The 21,358-nt window shown below is 36.8% G+C and overlaps 2 protein-coding genes across 2 annotated transcripts; one reads left to right on the top strand and one right to left on the bottom strand.

Annotated features, from left to right (window-relative positions):
• Positions 1 to 15,163: 15,163 nt before the first annotated feature.
• LOC137740648 (uncharacterized) lies at positions 15,164 to 16,186 on the bottom strand. Its single transcript, XM_068480483.1, has 2 exons — positions 15,824 to 16,186; positions 15,164 to 15,724 (listed from the first exon to the last, which is right to left on the bottom strand). The coding sequence occupies exons 1-2, from the start codon at positions 16,184 to 16,186 to the stop codon at positions 15,164 to 15,166; spliced, it is 924 nt and encodes a 307-aa protein (XP_068336584.1).
• A 1,668-nt stretch (positions 16,187 to 17,854) lies between these two features.
• LOC137738739 (RHOMBOID-like protein 5) lies at positions 17,855 to 20,164 on the top strand. Its single transcript, XM_068478213.1, has 5 exons — positions 17,855 to 18,275; positions 19,027 to 19,187; positions 19,281 to 19,462; positions 19,542 to 19,798; positions 19,911 to 20,164. The coding sequence occupies exons 1-5, from the start codon at positions 17,995 to 17,997 to the stop codon at positions 19,987 to 19,989; spliced, it is 960 nt and encodes a 319-aa protein (XP_068334314.1). The 5' UTR covers positions 17,855 to 17,994; the 3' UTR covers positions 19,990 to 20,164.
• Positions 20,165 to 21,358: the final 1,194 nt, after the last annotated feature.

Below are 21,358 nucleotides of genomic sequence, written 5' to 3'. Positions count from 1 at the left end.
GTTTTCAATGTTTAATTTATATTCTCTTTGTTTTGTTGTAAACATGAGGAACTAATTTTGTTTTGGCTAGAGGAGACTTTGAAACCATGATTATATTTGCAATATGAATTGATTAATTCCAGTTGTGACTTCATAAATTGTGAATGCAATTTACTTAACCGTTTGATGGATAACTTATTCTTGTTTGTTGATTAAGGGTGCACACTTAATTTGCATGCATGAATTTGGTGCTAGAATATAAGGGAGTTTCACATAATCATTACAAACTTATATTCATAAGTAGTTAAGGTTGTTTTCACAATCATGTTAAGTAAATTCCTAGCATGAGTATCATGATGTCTTAGTTACAAGCGCTTTGTCAATACTTATGATTTTCATAGAATGTAATGATCTTTGATTGTATCTCTATTATGATGTCATGTAAGGAACTTTTGAAGAATGCTTTGGGTTGTCGTATGATGTCATCCAATCCAATAACTTAAGGAAAATCTGAGGGTTAATTAGTGATGTCACGGTTAATCTGGGGTGTTGAGGTTCATGGTTTATCGAAAAAGCAACTGGAAATCAATTTGTATGCAAGTGTGTCATGTGTGGAGAAGGACCCTCTAGCTAGCTAATCACCCATCCATATCCCCAAATTCGTTTAAAACTTTGTCTAGTTTAGTTTTTGTCTTGTTTTAGTTCAAATTCGTCAAAACCAAAACCCCCCTTGTTTTAAGTGTCAATTTGGTTAGAACCTGAGTTATTTTGTGTTTTTGAGTGTTTTGAGTCAAAACCAATTCTATTTTCGTCCAAATTAAGTCCTAGAGTCTAGTTTGAGTCTATTTGATTATTTTGTGTTGTTTTGAGTCTTTTAAGTTTGTTTTGAGTCATATAAGTTTAGTTAAGAGTCTTTGAGTTTGTTTAAGTGTTTTTAAGCATATTTTTGTATCTTTGAGTCAGTTTTCATTAGATTAGCAATCCCTCCTAATCCCCGGCCTAGAACGATCCCTACTTATATTTGTACTACAGTTGTAAAAAAGAGGGTTTAATTTGAGTGCTATTATTTATCACATCAAAATCGCAGGTAATTCGAATGTGCTCAACAATAGTTCTCAACCATTCTTCTCATGTGTGGTGTAGTGAGGCACGGTGAGTCTTCGAATAAATCAAAGATTTTGCAACTAAGGTCTATTTGGTTGACCTCCTAGATATTGCGGTGTTCCTTAACAGTAAAGACATAACCGAGTGGGAATGTACCTTGTGCATATTAGACAGATAGTCTGAGTTAGCATGTCCACAAGGTAGGCATCTTTCTGAGAAACAAGGGGGTGTAATTCATTCTAAGATGCAAAGAGATAGAATAAGCCTAAATCTGTAGTAACTGAAAAACGTCTTTAACACCAATTTGGTGGTGGTGTGTAGGTGCATTGCTGCTTTATGCCAAGAGATTATCAACAATTGAGATGTTTGATCTAGTGCTTTAAGCTAAGTAAAATAAATGTCAACTACATTTAGATATGGAACTATTAGCTTCATAACCTCTTGGAAGGCCTCATTTTCATCTAGCGTACAGAAGATCAGAGGTATACTCGGAAGTAACATATTCTAGGTGTAGTTTGACTTGTGGACCAGAATACCATTAGAACTATGCTTGGAACTTCAAGTCGATGTAGTGTTGAGTTTTCCTAAGATCTTTCATCTTAATGTTTGACTTCAAATACGAGTCAGTTTTTCAAGCTCTTTTGGAGTCGTAGCGGGATTCATGTCATTGACATAAACTGCAACTCTAGCAATTTCATATTTTTTACATGCCGGGGCATATATCCCTAATTGATCAAATATTGAGTTAAACGGGTATACCACATCTGTTCGGATTGTTCCGCATTTGTAAAGTGAAAGCCTTATCTAAATCGAGAGGTTGTTCTATGGTATTGAACTATTTGAATAAGTCCATGCAGTTATTTGGGAACTTACATGTAGATTTTGTATCATGATTATAAAAGATACGTTATAACCACATTTATAACACTACAATTAATCATAGGGTGTGTGAGAGAAGCCTTGCATCATAAGGCAACATTATATTGCACTATGTGTGGCAACCTACCTTCAGAGGATGTCCGGTAAACGTAAGTAACATCACGTTCCTTTTGGGACCATGATGTCATGTCTATCCTTGCAAGCATGTTTGTAGCTGGTATATGCGATCTTGTCACGTTCGCTAGATCAAAGAAAATGTCTAGTAAAATTCCGATGATCTAGTTATAGGGATCGAGATGTGACATAGTGAGATGTCCACGATAATTCGCACTGTTCTTTAAGAACATTGAAGTTCTCATCTCCCCCTAACAGAGGGAAAACTGCCTCATTGAAGTGACAATCCACTAATTAGGCAGTAAAGAAATTGTTTAGAAGGGCTTAGAAGAATCAGAATCGACATTGATTCACATTCTTTTTGTGAGGATTCATAGTGGTACATTGCAGTAGCGCAATTGGCACATAAAGTGTACACCCAAAACGCATAAGTACGAAAACTTCAAGTTTGTGCTCAAGTACTAACTATAATGCCAAAAATAGGATTGGATGGCATGGGCCTCAGGCGGACCAACATAGCTGCGTGAAGTGATGCATGTTCCCAAGTAAAGGTTAAGAGTTTAGTACGTAAGACTAACAACTAAGCGATGAATTGAAGGCATTTAATGAACTGTTTTGCTAGGCCATGTGAACATGGGGAATCTGATGTTCAATTACAAACCCAAAAGACATGTAATACTTATCAAAACATTTTTGATATAAACTTTCCAGCATTATCCAGTCTTTTAAACTTTAGAGGATATCTAGGGTGGTGAGCTTATAAAATTGGTCAGGAGATTTAGCAGCAATGTGTGTGGACAAACATGTAACAATTTTGTTGATAGATCAACCAACCCATAAATTTTTACATGTTCCACATTTTGGTTGGATTAGTTTACACATATTCCCTTGAATCCGATGTAGAAAAGATGAAGGATTCGTAGGGATTGTTAAGGGCAAGTAATTGGCTAGCCTAGTAATGATCTTAGTAGTTGGTCTGAATAGTTTGCCCAATGAAGATCGGTGAGCATAAATTGGTGCATAACCAATGATCTATTCCATCAAGATGGAATAAGATTTTGCAGGGTTGATGTTCAGGAATACTGTCTCTTATTCTTGAAGTTTTAGGTCTTAGATGTCGAGGAACATGCTTTTGGCTATAATGCCACCTCTTGGTAGGCCTTGATTTTACCATATATTGCAAAACAAACTTGAAAGTGAGTGTGAGAAAGAGACAGGCTCATACTTGGTTTTGTGAGTTTTCAACTGAAGATGGAGGATTTGCTTAGTATGCCTCGGATGAAGCTAAGCATGCTTTTAGGTGCATCTTTGTCGAAGTAAGGCATTGCCATTAGGTAGATTCCAGTCAAAACTGAGTCTATACTGTCTGGTACCTTCCAGTCGGATCCTTGGGGTACTTTTCTCTCACAGGTTCGATAATAATTAGATTTGAGAATTTGGTAAACATTCGATCTCTACACTGCTGCTGCAGGAGCAAGTTAGAAACATGGAAGGACGAAACAAATCTTCTCCAGTTAAAGTTTGATCGGATATAAACTTTAGAATTGTACCTATCTATGGACATAAAAGTTGCAATCATATCTTGCTTCTAGCAAGATATCGTCTTTGCATGATTTGAAATTTTCTATATGAGCGAGTCAAGGAGCCACGAAATCCTTGTCAATGAGGTACTTCAATTTGATATGCTTTAGGCATAAGTCTTCGACCGAAGATCACAACGGAGGCTTATTCAGCTATTCCACACCATAGTTGGCAACAATGGTTTCACATCTTTTTTGTAGTCGAGCGGAGTTTCACATCTTGAATCCACATAAAGTAGTTTATGTTTGAGCATTTACATTAGCGAAATCGAACTTGTTACGGTTCGACAATTCACCGGATGGAGGAAATAAGATTGTGATTGGTGCTTTGGGAAATAAAACCTCCATAAGCATCCAAGTTAGTATTCGAGTTCTAAGACATGGTTTAGTTTAAACGATTAATCATGGAGAACTTCGGGCCTCAACATGAGTGGTGCGTGTTAAGAACTTCAAGTTTTTATGGTAATTTTTCCCAAACTTCAGGTTTAGGATTATGAACATCAAGTTCATTATACCTTTAAACAAACGCATATACAAGACAAGATATGTAAAACAATTGAAAACAAATATAATAAAAGTACGTAGTTTCGGGACCCTTTTGTATGAAAGTTTAAGGAATGACCCTAAAAAAGTATGAAGCTTCAGGTCCAAGAATAAATTATTATTTTAATAGGCTGGGCTGGGGGCCAATAAGAGAGAAGCGGGGTTACACAGAACCCAGGCCCAAATATGGGTAAGAAAGAAAAAGTGAAAAACAACTCCCATTAAATGGGGTAGTTTCATATGGCTTAAAAGAGAAAACACTGAGTAGAGCCAATTTAAAATTATATAGACCTGGTCATCGAGGAAGCCTTGTGGTGCTTTTAATTTCTTAAAAAAAAAAAAAAAAAATTCTTCTTCTAACGGGCTTGGCCAGCGTGGGGGAAGAAAATGTCGAAGCCCAAAAAATGGGCCATTAACCTAAAGGAAAATACAGGCCCTTTCTAAGTCCAAAGACCCAAACCAGAAGAAGACAAGGCCTATATCAGGCTGCCATAAAGAAAAACCCAAGCCCATTTTGTGGACCTAAAAACCAGAATCAATCTAAGTTTTGGGTGTGCTAGAAAACTAACAGAGCTGTCCTAAGACATTTGTGTTTGCGAGGCCAAGTCTGTAGCTTAAGGCCAAGCACAACAGAGGTATCCCATTGAGGGTGGGCAGTGGCCATAGTCCACGATTTGTCTATGGGAATCATGCCTAAAGGCAAAGGCCAATCTCTGGCTTGTTCAGTTGGTGTTGTCAAGGATGATGCCCTACAATGAAGGCGGCGTGCAGGCCTTCATGAGCCTGCTAATTGTAGAAAGCCAACCTTGGCCTTGTGGCTTAGCTTAACTTTAAGTTAACGCGACTCTAGTACAAGGAGTTTGGCAGTGAAACCTACAAGGGGGAGACAACATCGAAATCGCGTGTAGTTTTGCAATTTATGTAGCGGCTTAGCTTGGTAGCTTGGCTTGGCATAAGCATGGTTTCATGGATCCATTATGAGCGTGGCCTCAAGTCGTGGCTTCAGTGTTAGCTAGGGTTTCAAAATCTATTTTTTCTTTCTTTTTATTTGCTTATTCACACACATTCAGTTTACATACTATAGTAATATTTTGAATTATAATGCATATGTTGTAGGCATAATTTATTGAACAATTATAGAGGCCATAGAGAAAGAGAAAGATGGGGCAATAGTAGAGAGAAAGAGAGAGATATATAATTGTGGGTGTGTGTTATTCCACCCATTGTGTCTTTATTTATAGTAGTAGGGAAGGTTAATTCCTTACCTTTAGTATTACAACATTTAATAGGTAATCCACTCCTAATTGGAATATAAGATACATTCCCATATCTACTAGGATTTACACAATCACATTCCTATTCCAATAGAACGGCAACAATCCCCCTTGAGTGTGTAAATGCTCAAGTAAATGGCGCATCAGGTCTTAAGTGATGAAGCAAATATAGTTGATGAAGTCGTCGGCATAATGAGCGAATGCGAGTCTCAAATCAACAGAAGAATGCATAAAAAGTAAAACTCACAAAACCTTTGCTACGTAAAACCCAAGGTGGGAGAAAAACCCATAGACTAAGGAGAAAAGTGAGAAGTTGCATTAAGTTAAAACTATACGTCTTTTGGACGCAAGTAGAAGAGCTCTCAAAGGTATGATCAACCCAGGATGGGTGCCTTGTTAAAATCTAGTTAGGTAGCAAAAACCCAGTGGGAAAAATGCTCCTAATCATAGGGAAAAAGAGTACATTAAGATCAAGTGAGTATACTTCTGGATACTCCCCCTGAGTTTGACATAACTTCCAAACGAGAACTACAAGCATTGCATATGATAGTTAGGCATACCAATTCCTCGGATAAGCTTCTGGAAGGTTGACTTCGGCAGTGACGTCGTGTAGAGGTTGGCAAGGTTGTCTGGGATCGGCTTGCATGACTTCAATCTCCTGATGCTCTGCTGATGTAGATGTAGATGTAATATGTCTTGGCGTTGACTTTGTTGATGTATCATGTCTTGGTCGGGTGGATACATGTAGTATAGTCTTCATGGATCATCGTCGGGACTTAATGATGGATGAAAACACAGCAAGTACTTCGAATATGCTTAATAAGAACTCCTAACTATGTCTCACTTGTGGCGTAGTGAAGTGAGGTAAGTCTTGGAATGATTCGAAGATTTCGAAACTAAGGTCATATCATTTGGGGATTTTGCCTTATGCGGGTTTGATAAGTAACCCGCATCAGCATAACAACAAGGCAAGCATCATTTCGAGGATCAGGGGGTTGGATCCACTCGAGATGCATTGGGATTTGCCCTTGTAGTACCTTCAGGGTACGTCTTTAATACCAATTCAGTGGTTGCGTTAAGTACGGTGCTGCATCTTTACTAAGTTCAACAGTGAAAAAGATGTCCTGTCTAAATACAATGAGCTAAGTGCAACGAAGCGCAAAGTCGAACTTTAGATATGGAATTTTGGATTCCAAAACCTCTTCAAGGGTCTCGTTTGCATATAACGTATGGACGATCAAAGGTATACTCAAAAGTAACACATTCGGGGTGTAGTTCGATTGGTAGACCAAGGTACCTTCAGAACAACGCTTGAACTTCAGATCAAGGCATAAACGAGTTTTCCTAAGATCCTTCATCTCAAATTCCATCTTCAGGTGTGAGGCAATTTTCTTAAGCTCTTCCGAAGTCTTAGTGAGATTCGTGTTAAGGACATAAAATGTAACTCTAGCAATTCAGAATAAAACTTCGTCGTTTAACACGCAAGGGCATAATTCATATCCCTGACTAATCAAATAATCACTTAGATGGGTATACCACATCCATTGGATTGTAAGTGAATGCCTTAAAACGAGTTAACAGGGTGTTCCGTGGTTTTGGAACTATTTGATCCAGTTCATGTAATTCTTCGGGAACTTACATGTAAATCTCCATATCTATATCCCCATGGAGAAAACACTAACCACATATCATAATGCTGCTATCAATCACATGACGTTTTGAGAGAAACCTTGCACCGTAAAGCATGCATCATATCGCACTATTTCATTCATCTCATAATGCTTCCTTTCCCACTTGTAACATAATAGGGTTACCTTGGGCAGTGTAGGAATAGTAGGTCCAATACAGACTTTGGTAAGAAATTTGACTTGGATATTAATTTCAGTTGTCCAATTAGTTCTACGTTGCCACTTAATCAATGGAACACGGTTCGATATTGTCACTTTTCATTTATGTCAGTAACTACCATATAAGTGAAAATATCATCGATGATAATCTCATTTCAATTCCATTTAGCTCATCCAAACTAGTATACTGGACCAAGAACTTCAAGTCTCGAAAGTAATCCGGATTAATCTCATGAGATGGAAACGATCTAAGACAGCGATTGAGTTTAGATTCATTGTTGTGCCATGTCTTCCTCTTTTAGGGAAGTGAATCTTACAAACTAAATGATATGTCATGCTTCAGGCCAAGACAGATTGATTGGCTATCCGCCGATGTACCAGACCGTCCAACAGGGGTGTCTAAATCGTCCAACAGAGGCGGCACATCCTCCAGGGATGTTGACTCGACGTTCGTTAAGTATGTCTATCTTTGCAGGTGGTATATGATCTCGTTAATATCTTTCTATCTATGATTAATATTCCTAGTATCAATACACAACTTTTTCTTGAATCAACAAAAAAAAAAATATTAATAAAAACATTAACAGTAATGAAGCAAATCAAGAAAGAATTAATATTTTAGCTAGATCAGAGATATGTGTCTGGAGCAACATTCTGAAAACTAGAATTCATCACACTTGTGCAGTATGGGGATTGAGATGAGACATAGTGGGCAACATCCACCCAAATTCAAGCCGTTCTCCAGGAACGTTGACATTCTTATCTCCCTCTAACGGCGAGAAGACTGTCCTATTAAAGTGACAACCCGCAAATGAGCGGTAAAGAGATTGTGTGCAAGGGTTCTAAAAAAGCTAGTGTGAAGGAGAATCATGATTGACAAAAGATACATATCCTTTTTTGAGGACCCATGTTGGTACGTTACGGTGGCGCAACTTGGCACATGGAATGCATAGCTAAATGCGTAAATACGAAAATTGTCAGGTTCGTACCCAGTAACCAACTGTAACATTATATAGGTTGGGTGGCAATGGGCCTCAAGGTGGACCAACATAACTGCGTGCAAAGATTGCATAGCACTAGGCAGAAACCGAAAACTTGGTACTTTTACCAAATTTGGGCAATCATTTAAATTTGCGCTTTATGATCGTTAGGCGAGGCTATTTGGGGTAAACATGGGAATTCAATGTTCAATTATAAACCCAAAATACATGCAATACTTTATCGAAAACTATTGATATAAAATTTTTGGCATTATCCAGTCTCCCGGACTTTAAGGGATAAGTAGGGTGGTGAATCCCTAATCGGCCAGGAGGTTTAGCAGTAATGTGTGTGGACAAACATGTGACCAGTTTGTCGATTCATCAACAAAAACCATAAGTATTTATATGGTCCGCATTTTGGTTGGATTAGTCCATATATATTCCCTTGAATCCACTGTGAAAAGAGAGTCGTGTCGTTTCTTTGCGAGGAATGATATAGAAAATCAATTTCCTTAATGAGCATGCTTGGAAAAAGGTGCTTGTAGGCACAATATCCTTACTTCAGATAAGGAGATGCGTTGTAGCATCATTGTTCGACTTAAGTCTCCCAAAAGGTCGTGCCAAAGCAAGTAAACTGCTCAATCACCAGGCTCCAGGCTGGCCACATATGGTGTATTCCCAGTTGGAAGACAACCTATTGGCCACAAATCAAAGCTTCAGGCTCATTTTTGGAGGTGGTGCAAAGATATGTCACTCTATTTTCTTCAGTGGTTTCATTTATGATCATTGTCATCTCGAATATCCTTAAAAACTTAACGTTAGGGAGACTTTAAGGTCCCTTAAATGGTGATGCAGTACCATTCATACAACGAGGAGTGTGCCAATGCTCTTAATCAAGTTGGATATACCTGAAATAGTTGTTAGAGATGTGATTTAGGTGTAAAGTTAGTGTGCGTAGTACGCATTCATCCAGACAACTAACTTTCCCACATTCCTACCTAATCACGTGTTTAATTGAATTGGTCACATGTATTAAGAAACATGATTCAATTAACTCATATTCGAGGACAATATCAATAAGATTATCCATAAGTAAAAATACACCAAACTTGAATCCAAGAACATGGAAAAATGTTCACAAAGTAAACCAAAGTTACTAGGGTGGATTCGGCCAACAAGGCCATCCATGTCAAAATTCTGCTCTTCCAACGATGTTTGGTGAAGCAAAATTAGTCTCACATATTGATTACTAGAATGGTACTCTTTAACAACATTGGTAGGGGCACGACTAGGTGCATAACCAATGATCTATTTCATCAAGACGGAAGTAGATTATGGAGGGTTAAGGTTTGGGAATAGTATCCCTTATTCTTGAAGTTTTAGGTCTTAGGTGCCAAAGATCACGCTTCGGCATGATGCCACACCTTGGCAGGCTCTGATTCTACCATATGTTGTAAAAACAAACTCCAAATTGGATTGTGAGAGAGTATGCCATTCGGTTTATCCCTACCAAAGCAGTGCATCACCATTCGTTTAGGCTTTGACGGAACTGGGTTGAGCCATTCGGTAAACTCTAACCGAACTGGGCCCATACCTTTCTCTCACATTTGTGGTAGTAATCAGATCCAAGAATTTGGTAAACTTCCTCTTTCTACACTGCTGCTTCAGGGGTGAGTTAGAAACATGAAGGATGAGAAAAGTATTCTCTAGTCAAAATTCAATCGGATTTATAAACTTTAGAATTGTACTCATTCATGGACGTAATCATGGTGTGCTTCAGGCAATGTCTTTCATGATTAAACGGTCCATAGAAGCCAGCCAAAGAGCCATGGAATCCTCGTTCATGAGGTATTTCCATTTGTAATGCTTCGGGCATAAGTCTTAGAATGAAGATCATGGTGGAGGCTTTTCAGCTCTTCTTTGCCATTGTTGACTACAATGGTTTCTCAGCTTCTTGATAGTCAAGTGGAGATTACGTCTTGTGCCCACATAAAATGGGTTCTAATAGAAACATCCAAATCAGGGAAATCGAACTTGTGACAGTTCGACAATCCATTGAATTTGAGGGAACAAGATTGTGATTGGTTCTATGGGAATAAATCATCCATAAACATCAAAGTTAGAACATTCAGGTTCTAAGACATGGTTTTCATGAAAACTTCGGGTTTTCATGGGTGTATTGTTTTACGAAAACTTCAAGTTTCAAGGGCACTAAATTTGAAACTACAAGTTCAATTTAGTTTATGAACGTTTAGTTCATAAAAGAGAGGTTCCTGCAAGAAACATATAATGCAATATACAACTAAGTGCAGTGGATTTGAGGTTCTTCGGGAACTTAAGTGTGAGAGCTTCGTTACTACGAAAGTATGTCAACGATTCAAAGTATAAAAATAAATTATTGAATCGTTAATGTCCAAAAGTGATCTTCAGGTCAATAATTTTGGATTCATTATAAGATTAATGGACTGCAGGTCACTTTTAATTAATTTAATAAATCAAGACCAAACAGGGTCGATTGTAGAAGCTAAATAATATTAACATACGGGTTAATACTATTTAGTATGCTAAAATAATAGCATGTGGGTCAAAAAAATTGCCCTAAAAGATAATTGGGCTCGGGTTAAGTACCTTGAGTAAAAGGCATTGCCCAAAACAGAGCCTCGGGTGCGAACTTTAAGTCACGGGGTAAGGGAGAAACCCTAGCTGCAGCTGGGTTTCAAGGTTGGGCCTCGGGGATGGCACGAGACAAAGCCCAGCAGATTTGCTGGCCTATTAATGCACGGGAGCCCAGCCACAGTGGGCTGGCGTCATGCAAAGACCAAACCTATGTATATGGGCTGATACCAGAGGAGGCTACAAGCCTTAGTGCGTGTGGGACAGAAGCACAGCAAGCATGATAGCTTGCTGGCATGGGCCGAGAGCAGAGGGAGGTTCAAAAAGGAAAGCTGCATGCTTCTTTGATGATTGGGGACTACGGGCTCGAGATAACCCAACCAGGCCAAAGGCTTGGGGTATGTATATGCTTGCATCAAAGTTGCATTCAAGGTCCATGTCGGTGCAGCAAAGCCCAAAGGGTTGCTGCCCAGTTTGTGACGCAAGAGATGGTGCCATACCATTCCCAAATTTTTTCGACATATGTAGGGTTTAAGAAACCCTAGAATTGCTCCTAATTTAATTTGATAATTTGACTCACATATTCCACATAACAATTTAATAGTGCGATACATGAAACAAAAACAAAATATATATATATATATATATATATATATTGACAAATATATGAACATATACAATATATATATATATATATGTATATGTATATGTATATGTATATGTATATATTGGAAGGAAAATATAAACATAGGGGGGGGGGGGGGTTCATGCATCATGGGGAATGTTTTCGTGCTTCATGGTTGTTTCAAATATCTTACTTTATTTTAAGCGTACCTGATTGGCAGAAAACAAATAAAAGTTTTTGAATTTGTAGAAGATCCTTCTCTGTAAGTCAGAATTGTATCTTTAATGTGTTGTATCATGTTCAACATAGAAAAATTAAATTGAATCAATAACATGTAGATCAATTCAAAATAATAAATTAATCATAAAAAGAATGATTAAACCGTAATATTTCCCTTATTGAAGAATAAACTCTCTTTGGTGCAGCGTCAAGAGTGTGCTGATAACGTGTTGTAGGCATAATTTACTGAATAATTATGGAGGCCATAGAGAGAGAGAAAGGTGCGGCAAAAGTAGAGAGAGAGAGATGTGTAATTGTGGGTGTGTGGTATTACACCCCATTGTGCCATTATTTATAGTAGTAGGGAAGGTTAATTCCTTACCCTTTAGTATTACAACATTGAATAGGTAATCTACTCCTAATAGGAATATAAGATACATTCCCATATCTACTAGGATTTACACAATCACATTCCTATTCCAATAGGACTGCAACAACATACACAATTTATGTAGAATCTATAATTCGTAAAACGTAAAGTTAGGTCATGCATTTGGTGAATGTAATATCCGAAAATTTAAGTGGTTGATTAAGAGTAAATTACTTGTGGCCATTATTGGTAAATTTAATTTACCTTGCTTCAGGTTTAGATCAATTGGTCTTTGCCCTTTAAAAGATCTTTTATTATTGAGATCAACATTTGGTTAGAAAAGAAAATAATAAATTAAAAAAAAAAAAAACAAAACAAAACAAAAGAGGGATACTTACTTTAATATGTAAAGAGAAAAGGGAATGGGTATGTTCTAGAAACCCTCTTTCTTGCTGCTCTCTTCTCCAGCCGAGAGTAAGAGGGTAATTTCACCCTTTTATTTCTTTTGGCTGCCAGATTCTCAAGGAAGAATTCAATATCCGGTTAAATTTGCTTGTGTCGATTAGGACAAGTCAAATTCTTTCCTTCGTGTCCACTAGAGATATCTATTTGTTACATTTGAAATTTCATTGTTATTTGGTTTGATAACCCAAGTGCTTGATTAAAGTTCCCAATTAACCGTGAATTAGGGTATGTTGTCTGGTATTTTGTATAAGCAGTGTGTGATGATTTTTCTTACTTATAGATAAGGAAGAGAAGGACAAGGTGGCTACGGTGCAAATCACAGTCAGAGTTGAACATCAACAAATTGTGTTGAGGCAGGGGTTTTAACCACAAAAAAATATTTAGATTTTTTGTTTTACTAGACAAAGTTGGCATTTGAGCTCTATTTTAACCTTACTTCAAATGTTTTTCTGTTTTGATTATGTGAAAGAAGTGAAGCAAATGTTTCTCTGTGGTTGGATTCTAATGATTTTAATTTTCTTTCTACAACTTTGGTGAGTTCAAAGTAATTGGAAAGGTTATTTAAGATTTCGTTTTTGACGTGCATACCTTTATTCTACTCATTATGAGATTTTGAAGTGTGTTGACATGATTGTTTAATTGTGAAAGTAGATGGAAAGTAGTATAATACCTGTGCAATTAAGAATGTTGAGAAATGTATGAATAGGGCACAATGACCCTTGAAATTGTTAGATTATGGGCACAATGACCCAATGTTCCCCAGGGAAAGCTCCATGTGTGGGCTGCGAGAACGAGTTATCAATGTGATAAATGTGTGATATGTATATTGACCAGGTATGTTACGGTTCCAATCTGCTAGTCACTTGTTTGGGATAAAAGAAAATGTTTGTGATTAGTTATGCTATTTTTCTTTAAACGATAATGGCTCCATTGTTCTTAGAACAAAAGAAATGCTTTTGAACTGTGTGTTGTGTACTGTGTTGTTATAGCTAGTAGTGCTCTGAAACTTTGATTTTCCTACAATATGTTTATTGTTAAATTACATAGTATTGGATGTGAATGTTTCTGAATTGCTCTAATCACTTTTCAGCATGCACCAAGAATTTAAATAAGGTCTTACCGAAAAACCCCTACTGGGCATTTTATGCTCACCTATTTTTCTAAATTGTATTCACAGCTGGTGTCAGGTTGACTAGCTGAGTTTTGAGTTGCAGTTCTATTTTGTGGACTAGTGAAGAGGAGTCTAGATGTATATCTTTTGGGTGAGCTGCCAATGTACTTTGTATAGTTAGTCTTAGTCTATAAATGATCATTTTGTTGTGTTGTAAATTAAGAAGACGTAGGCCACAATGGGTTAGTGTCTCTACTTACCTAGGCAATGAAAACCATGCAACATTTGATCACTTGTCTTTTGGTTTGTATAATTTTTGCTCATGTGTATTTTTCATTAAATGACCTGAAAATGTTTTTCTGGTAAGAAGCCAAAAAGTTTGTTTTATGAACTAGTTAAAATCTGTGAGGTTTGATGTGTTACAATTTTTTTTTTTTTTGGTAAACATGAAATTTGTTATGACGGGAATTACAATTGACAGTAATTAAATTCCCGTTAATTGAAATTTCATCGTTTGGATGTTGGATACATAGAAATTACAAAATGACGGGAATTCCAAATTTCATTGTTTGGATATTCTCTAGAATTTGTATTAAATAGAGGAATAAATGTTAAACTGGTTATAAATCATCAAGGTTAAAGTCATCAAACAAAAATCATTGAGCTATGAGAAAATACATTTCTTTCCCTCACTCCCTGAAAAACCTTGAATGCATTATCCAAGCTTCCACACTTGGAGTACATATCTATCAATGTAGAACCCACAAAAACATTCCAAAACCGGATTTCTCAGCAATGTCTCGAACCCAATTAGCATACTTAGACGCACCTAATTGTGCAGAAGCCGAAATGAGACCAACCAACGTAATCTCATCAGTCCCTACACCAGCACATTGCATTCTCTAAAAGCAATCCAATGCGTATCTTGGATGGGCATTCTGAGCACAACCATTAACCATTGCAGTCCACGCCACCATATCTTTTGCAGGCAACCCCTCAAACAACTCTCGAGCTGATTGCATATATCCCCAACCTTGGTATAAGCAAGTATCAACTCAGTTTGTTCTTCCTTCTCGGCCCTGTGACAAAGCACGCAAAACTCCTCCTTTAACTATGATTGATCTGACCATTTTCTTTAGGCAGAAGCTGAAAAGAGATTTGAACCAAGAAACAACATCCTTCTCAGGCATTTCATCAGTTTGCGTCAAAATGATACATCAACAAGACAGTAGTTAAAATCAGAGTAAATTTTTCCAACAATTAATAGCTGCAATTTTCCAACAATTAATAGCTGCAATAATGTGATGAGTCCGCAATAATGTGATAAAGTTGATTGAAGTAGAAAAATCCTAGTAAAGCACACTTGCAAATGTCAATGAACTTTCATGACATGCAAGGCTTTTATTCTAACTAAAATCTTACTGGAAAACACTAAAATGGGAAATATAATGAAAATAATCCTATGCGCCTCGTGAAGTAAACAATAATACCATATTCTTTTTCTTCTCAACTGGGAGTGTCTTCAACATGAGAAATTGCTTGTCATTTTCGATCAACCAAGCACATGCTTTGATTTGTTCTTCTTCACTGAGATATGGTATTGCATTTACTTCATCATATACCTCTGTTAGATCAAGCTTCTTTGTGTCTGCACAAATATATTCTTGAAAAGATGAAGCCATCTTGGCAAGTGAATCTGCAATCATATCTTTAGGGGTGGTTGGTTGTTTCTTTGTATGAGGCACATCAACAAAATTTGTTGGCTTTCTCTTGCTTTGAGTCTTCTGAACATTGGCTGAAGTAGGTGAAATATCATTAATAATTTCAATATCTTCTAAACCTTGCGTATCACCATCCAAATCAATATGATTAGTTTCATTATACGGAGGAGTCATAATCTCAACAGCTTCCACACCTGTTTCAGCTTCCTCACCCGTGGCTCTATTTTTGCCACACAAATCCACTATATCATCCCAATTTGGAATGACCTTCCAACGAAAACTTTTAGCACCACTGTGTGACTACCAATCAAAACATAAAATAAAAAAGCAAACCGTAAGTATAAGAAGAGTTAAAATAATATCACACACACAAAAGAAAAATAATGAATTTTGTCATACCTTCATGTACTCTTGCCAGACATGATCTTTATCTACACTTATCATCTTTTTGGTTGCATCCCAACTAAATCCACTTTGACTTAGTATATCACTCACTATTGCATAGAACTTTTTCCAAGACTTCACACGATTTCGAATGTTATCAGCAGTTACATGAATATCAAATTGAGCAGCTGTCTTCCAACCACCATCTCCTTTGTTACCCAATCTTCGTTCTTCACAAAGTATGTCAGCCAAAGCACGTTCCATATCTACATTCCATCTAAAATAATTATTTTCATCTCCTTCATTTTCAATTTCTTGGTTCTCTTTCTTTCTCCTTGGTTTTTGTTTGCATACTGGTTTTCTATCGGATCCTTCCATTGCTCCTAACATTAAACAAATATTAATTGAAATTTTAAGTAATTCGTAAACCCATGCATATCAAGAATCAGAGTATCATTATTCACTAAGACAACACAATCAAAATAAAATCTGAAAACCAAGGCATTCCATAAAATATAAAAACTAATGCATTTCATAGCATGCATATCAAGAATCAGAGTATTAGCATTCACTAAGACAATATAATCAAACTAAAATTTGAAAACCAGGGCATTCCATAAAATTTAAAAACTAATGCATTTCGTAGCAATAATGTCATTGACAAAATTATTAACTGAGACGTTAAAGATAACACGCTAAGAAAAACTAATTTTTGATTAAGAAGTATTGGCAACTCTCTGAGCTTGGTAATCATGGAACATATGCAATGCCAATGTATCACGAAACGCTGTCCATTCGGCAGTAGCTTCAAACGTGGGAAAACTGCTTTCCCATCCTAATTCCCTAGTTTAATTGAAATTCTATTTTATTTTACTGTATCCAAACGGAGCATTAAAGTGATTGAGGTAGGTGAAGGGTTTTTTTTTTCTTTAAAAAACAAACAGCAGCATACCTGTTTTGGACTTAAATTTTACTATACTTCCCGAACTCAAAAACGCATGAAATTTTAACACAAGTTAGTTTTATATGTCTATCTTGGATCTAGAAATTTTCATACTTTTTGGTTAGACGAGCTATATTTGGTGAATTTTACGGTACAGGTCGATTTTGTAGCTTGTATTACAGCAAGAAGTCTTTAACTCTATTTCTTTAAGTTACCTTTGTAGTTTGGTTTAGTATATTTGTTGAGTTTAAATTTTTCTTGACATAGTCTTTAGCTAATTTTTGTGCCACTTGGTTCTATTTATTTCTCTTAATCTCACATCTCTAGTTTTGGGGTGTGACAGTGAAGGTCCATGGAATAAGGGATGAAAAAATATTAAGGTAAAAATCGTTGTTTTAGAAGAATCTAGATTGAGTGATGAATATTGTGAACGGATGTGTAGGAGTTCCTCCTTCGGATTTCGGATTTCCATATTCAAGGCATGTTGTATCTCGTTTCAACATAAAAAAATAGATTGAATCAATAAAAGAATATGAATTCAATAAAATCAAAAGTTAATCAGACAAGAGTAATTGAAATGTAATATTCTCCTGATTTATTTTTTGTTTTTGGCCAATATTACTCCCCTGATTGAAGATGAACAAATTCTATGTAGCGTAGCGTCAAGAGCGTGGTGATAACGTGCTATGAAAGAGAGATGGAGGATAGGGTTGAGAAATTCTATGTGTTATTCTCTAGTCCTATGGTTTTATTTATAGTAAACGAACGAATATTCCTTGCCTTACAAGTAATACAGTCCTAAAGGAAAAAGATCTTCTAAATACAATCTACTACATCTGCTAGAAGTACATTCACAGCAATTTATTTATTTTATTTTAATTTTTTCCTTTTTGTGTTCACATGAATGAAAAAAGGACCATTAAGTACCAAATTAACTACCAACATATACCTATATTAACTACCAACACAATCACACATCTATTATCGCGAAAAGCATGCCTAAATTAACTACCTACGCAACAAAGACTCGTTCCTTGCCGCCCAAATACCTAGCTATATCTCTCTCTTCTCCCTCAACCCTACAACCGTGGTGCACATTTGCATCTGCCACCCACGCCAACGCTGCCGGTGCAGTGTACCTCTTCCGCCTCAGCACGACAGAACACATATACTGAATTTGATAACACATCTTTGAAAACCGAAAAAAAAATAAGGAAAAAAAAAAGAAAAAGAAAAAACGAAAATGTATGCGCCACCGCCATACTATCCTCCACCTCCTCCATATGCTCCACCTCCACCAGCCTTTTACGCGCCGCCACCAATGATGGCACCACCAAGGCGGTACTCTCCGTGGTTGGTGCCGCTTATATTCATTGTGAATCTCGGGGTCTTCATATGGACAATGTATGAGAACAACTGCCCATCTAAAATGTCAAAGGATCAGTGTATGGGAGGGCATTACTTGGATAGGTTCTCCTTCCAACCCTGGCACGATAACCGCATGATCGGTCCTACCCCTGAAACGTAAGCTCGGTCATATATATTTTTGTTTTAGTTATTATTTATCAATAATTACTGGGATTGCAAAGATTGTTTGATCAATGCTTTTCACAATTGAGATTTCTAATCCAGTTTTACTATTAATTTTATATTTCCTTGTTTCTTTCTTTTTCTCGTTTTCTTTTTGGAAAGGGGAGGGAGAGTTAGAGTTTGGCAATGAACCAATTAACCTAAGAATCTCGATTACGAATATGAATTAAATTTTAATGACCTAAAATTGAAGTTTTTACAACTGAAAGTGGCATGGAAGGAGAACCACAGCATAATGTAGGGTTGATTTTACCTTTGTAATTATCGTAAATAAAGATTTGATGGTAGTTATAGGTGGAATTTCGATCAATCTCGGCTGAGGTCGGTTTAATCTGTTGTGTTCTGTGTTTACTTGTAATTTCTCTCTACAATCTTTTAGAATTTGAAACAAAAACAAAATTTCGACATTTCAAATTGAATTTTTGGTTTTCTGTTTAGCGGTTGCTCCATAAAATCAACTTCATCATAACTTTCTAGGGTGGCAAAGAATGGTAAAGTTATTCGGGTTAAAGCTTTCTCCAATTACTGGCTACGTTGAATATATCGAAGGGAAATTATTTATGCACACCTTTTTTAGACATTGGATTGAACAAATTATAAGGGAATAAAGGACCATAATCTAGAGAGGAAGTGCAGAGAACAGTTGCCTACATCTAAAATCTAATCTAATTGCTACTATTTGCAGCCTCCAAAGACTAGGAGGCCTGGATACAAAACTAGTGGTGAATGGTGAAGCATGGCGCCTTTTTTCTGCAATGTGGCTACATGGCGGGCTGATTCATCTATTCGCCAACATGATCAGCCTTGATTTCGTTGGGCTCCGGCTTGAGCAGGACTTTGGATTTCGTAAGAGCCTTGGATTAAGATTTCATTCTAAGTACCAAGTATTTTTCATGATCAATGGTATCTAATAGCTGTTGTTTAACACCGGATTTGCAGACAGATTCGGATTCGTGTATGTGCTTTCTGGGTTAGGGGGAAGTTTAGGGTCTTGCCTTAGTATTATTAAACACGGAAAGTCAAGCAAGACTATATCAGTTGGCGCATCTGGGGCAATTTTTGGATTGTTGGGAGCCTCACTTTCTGAGCTGATCACAAACTGGACAGTGTATGACGATAAGGTAATGTGTATTTTCTCGTTCCATTCCCTCGTTTTCAATTTTTCATAACAGCTAAATCAAGGTTCTTACAAAAATTCAGTGCTCATCGATCATGATAATCATCCTCAATGCTGCCCTGAACTTGGCCATTGGATTTCTACTTCATATGGACCATTCAGCTCATGTAGGAGGACTCGTTGCCGGATTTTTCCTTGGTTTTGTGTTTTTTGTTAAGCCTCAGTTTGGATATGTAAGCAGCAAGTACATGCCAACCTACCATCAAGTCAAAAGTACAGCAAGGCACAATTTCTGTCAATATTTTCTGGGGGTCCTTGGTTTGGTGGCGTGCATTATTCTGTAAGTGGTTAATTTCTTTTTCTCTTTGGACAAATTATTCAAGAATGCAAAAAAACAAAAACTATATATATCGATTATCTAACAAATTTATGTTTTATTTTTAAATTTGCAGGTATGCAACTGCCTTCGGTAAGCTATTTAATATAAAGGAAATTAAACAACATCTGCCTGATAGTGTAAACAAATATTGAGCTTGTGTAATTTTTGGGTAATTAATGGACAAACTATACTTTCGTGGCGGTTCAACTTCATGTTTTTTCAAGAATTGGAAGTATAACACCATAAACTGTTCTAGCGTAACGCATGCATATGTATCATCAATTTACTGCCAATGTTCAGAGCTAAGTGTATATGAGAGAAATGATTGCCGGGATGTAAGAGATATGAGTATTTTCTGTACTATGATCAGATAAGTATTTCAGATTTCGTAGTACTCGAAACAATTTCTTGGCCATAATCTCAGTTTCAGAATTTTTCTGCATCTTTCAGAATAACAACTTCAGAAGTTCGATTAGAAAACATAGGCTACAAAATAAAAAGTCATCATGTCTGCACTTGCAAATATGCATACTTTTTAGTAGAAGATTAATGCATACCCTTGGCGAATCACGGGGTGCGTATTTACCAAGTATGCGCAACCAAACAATGGTTGCAACAGTGCCATACACATACAAAACATCGAGCAATCCTGCAACCATCCTGAAGAAGAACAACAACAATAACAAAACCTTTTTCCATTAAGTGGGGTCGGCTGCCTGCAACCATCCTGAAGGGAAAAAAAAAAATCACAAATCAGTATGCTGCTCTCATCAATTTAAAATCTTGACAGACGAAAACTTTGAAATGACAAACGGCGGAGGACTTAAAGATGTACAAACTGTAGAAATAATGCTAGGTGGGGTAAAGTTTAAATGTATTCCAACTTTCGAAAATATATTGCAAGCTGAATGAATTCCCTCAAACTCTTTATAATAATACACATTCTCCAAATTCCATCCTTTTCTAATTAAGAGAATGGGAGACGAAAGGGGGCGTTATTGCTTGGCCCTACTAATCAAGATTCGAAACCCCTCCTTGCCATGCTTCTCAGTTTTAGTTTTCTGAAACTCGGAAAAATCGAAAAGGCCTAATGCTAGGTGCACCAACACATCTACTTGGAGATAAGCCTTTACGTATAGTGAAAGATTATGAGAGCGAAAAAGAGAGAACTGATTGATGTTTTCCTTCTTCATGCTAGAATATGTTTAGTATAATGGCACAAGTAAGGGTGTCGAATCCACAGGGACTAATTGGACCTATATAATCACTTGTTTTGCAAGAACTCTTTACTAGAGAAATAAAACTAATCAATGTAGGCAGATTTGTTGTTGTACCTTGAAAGCATAAGGAAATGAAGTAAACACAAAATGAATGAATCAACAGCTAATAAAATGAGATAGTACCAATGGAGATGAAGCTAGGGATTCGATTTTACCATTGCTAACCCAAGGCCATGCTTGTTGAATCAGATTATACTCATCCATCTACCTATTTCTTGAGTTTGTTTCACTTAGATATGAT

The sequence above is a fragment of the Pyrus communis genome, chromosome 7 (assembly GCF_963583255.1).
Source record: "Pyrus communis chromosome 7, drPyrComm1.1, whole genome shotgun sequence".
NCBI lineage: Eukaryota > Viridiplantae > Streptophyta > Magnoliopsida > Rosales > Rosaceae > Pyrus > Pyrus communis.
This window is presented reverse-complemented; position numbering and strand designations above follow the sequence as displayed.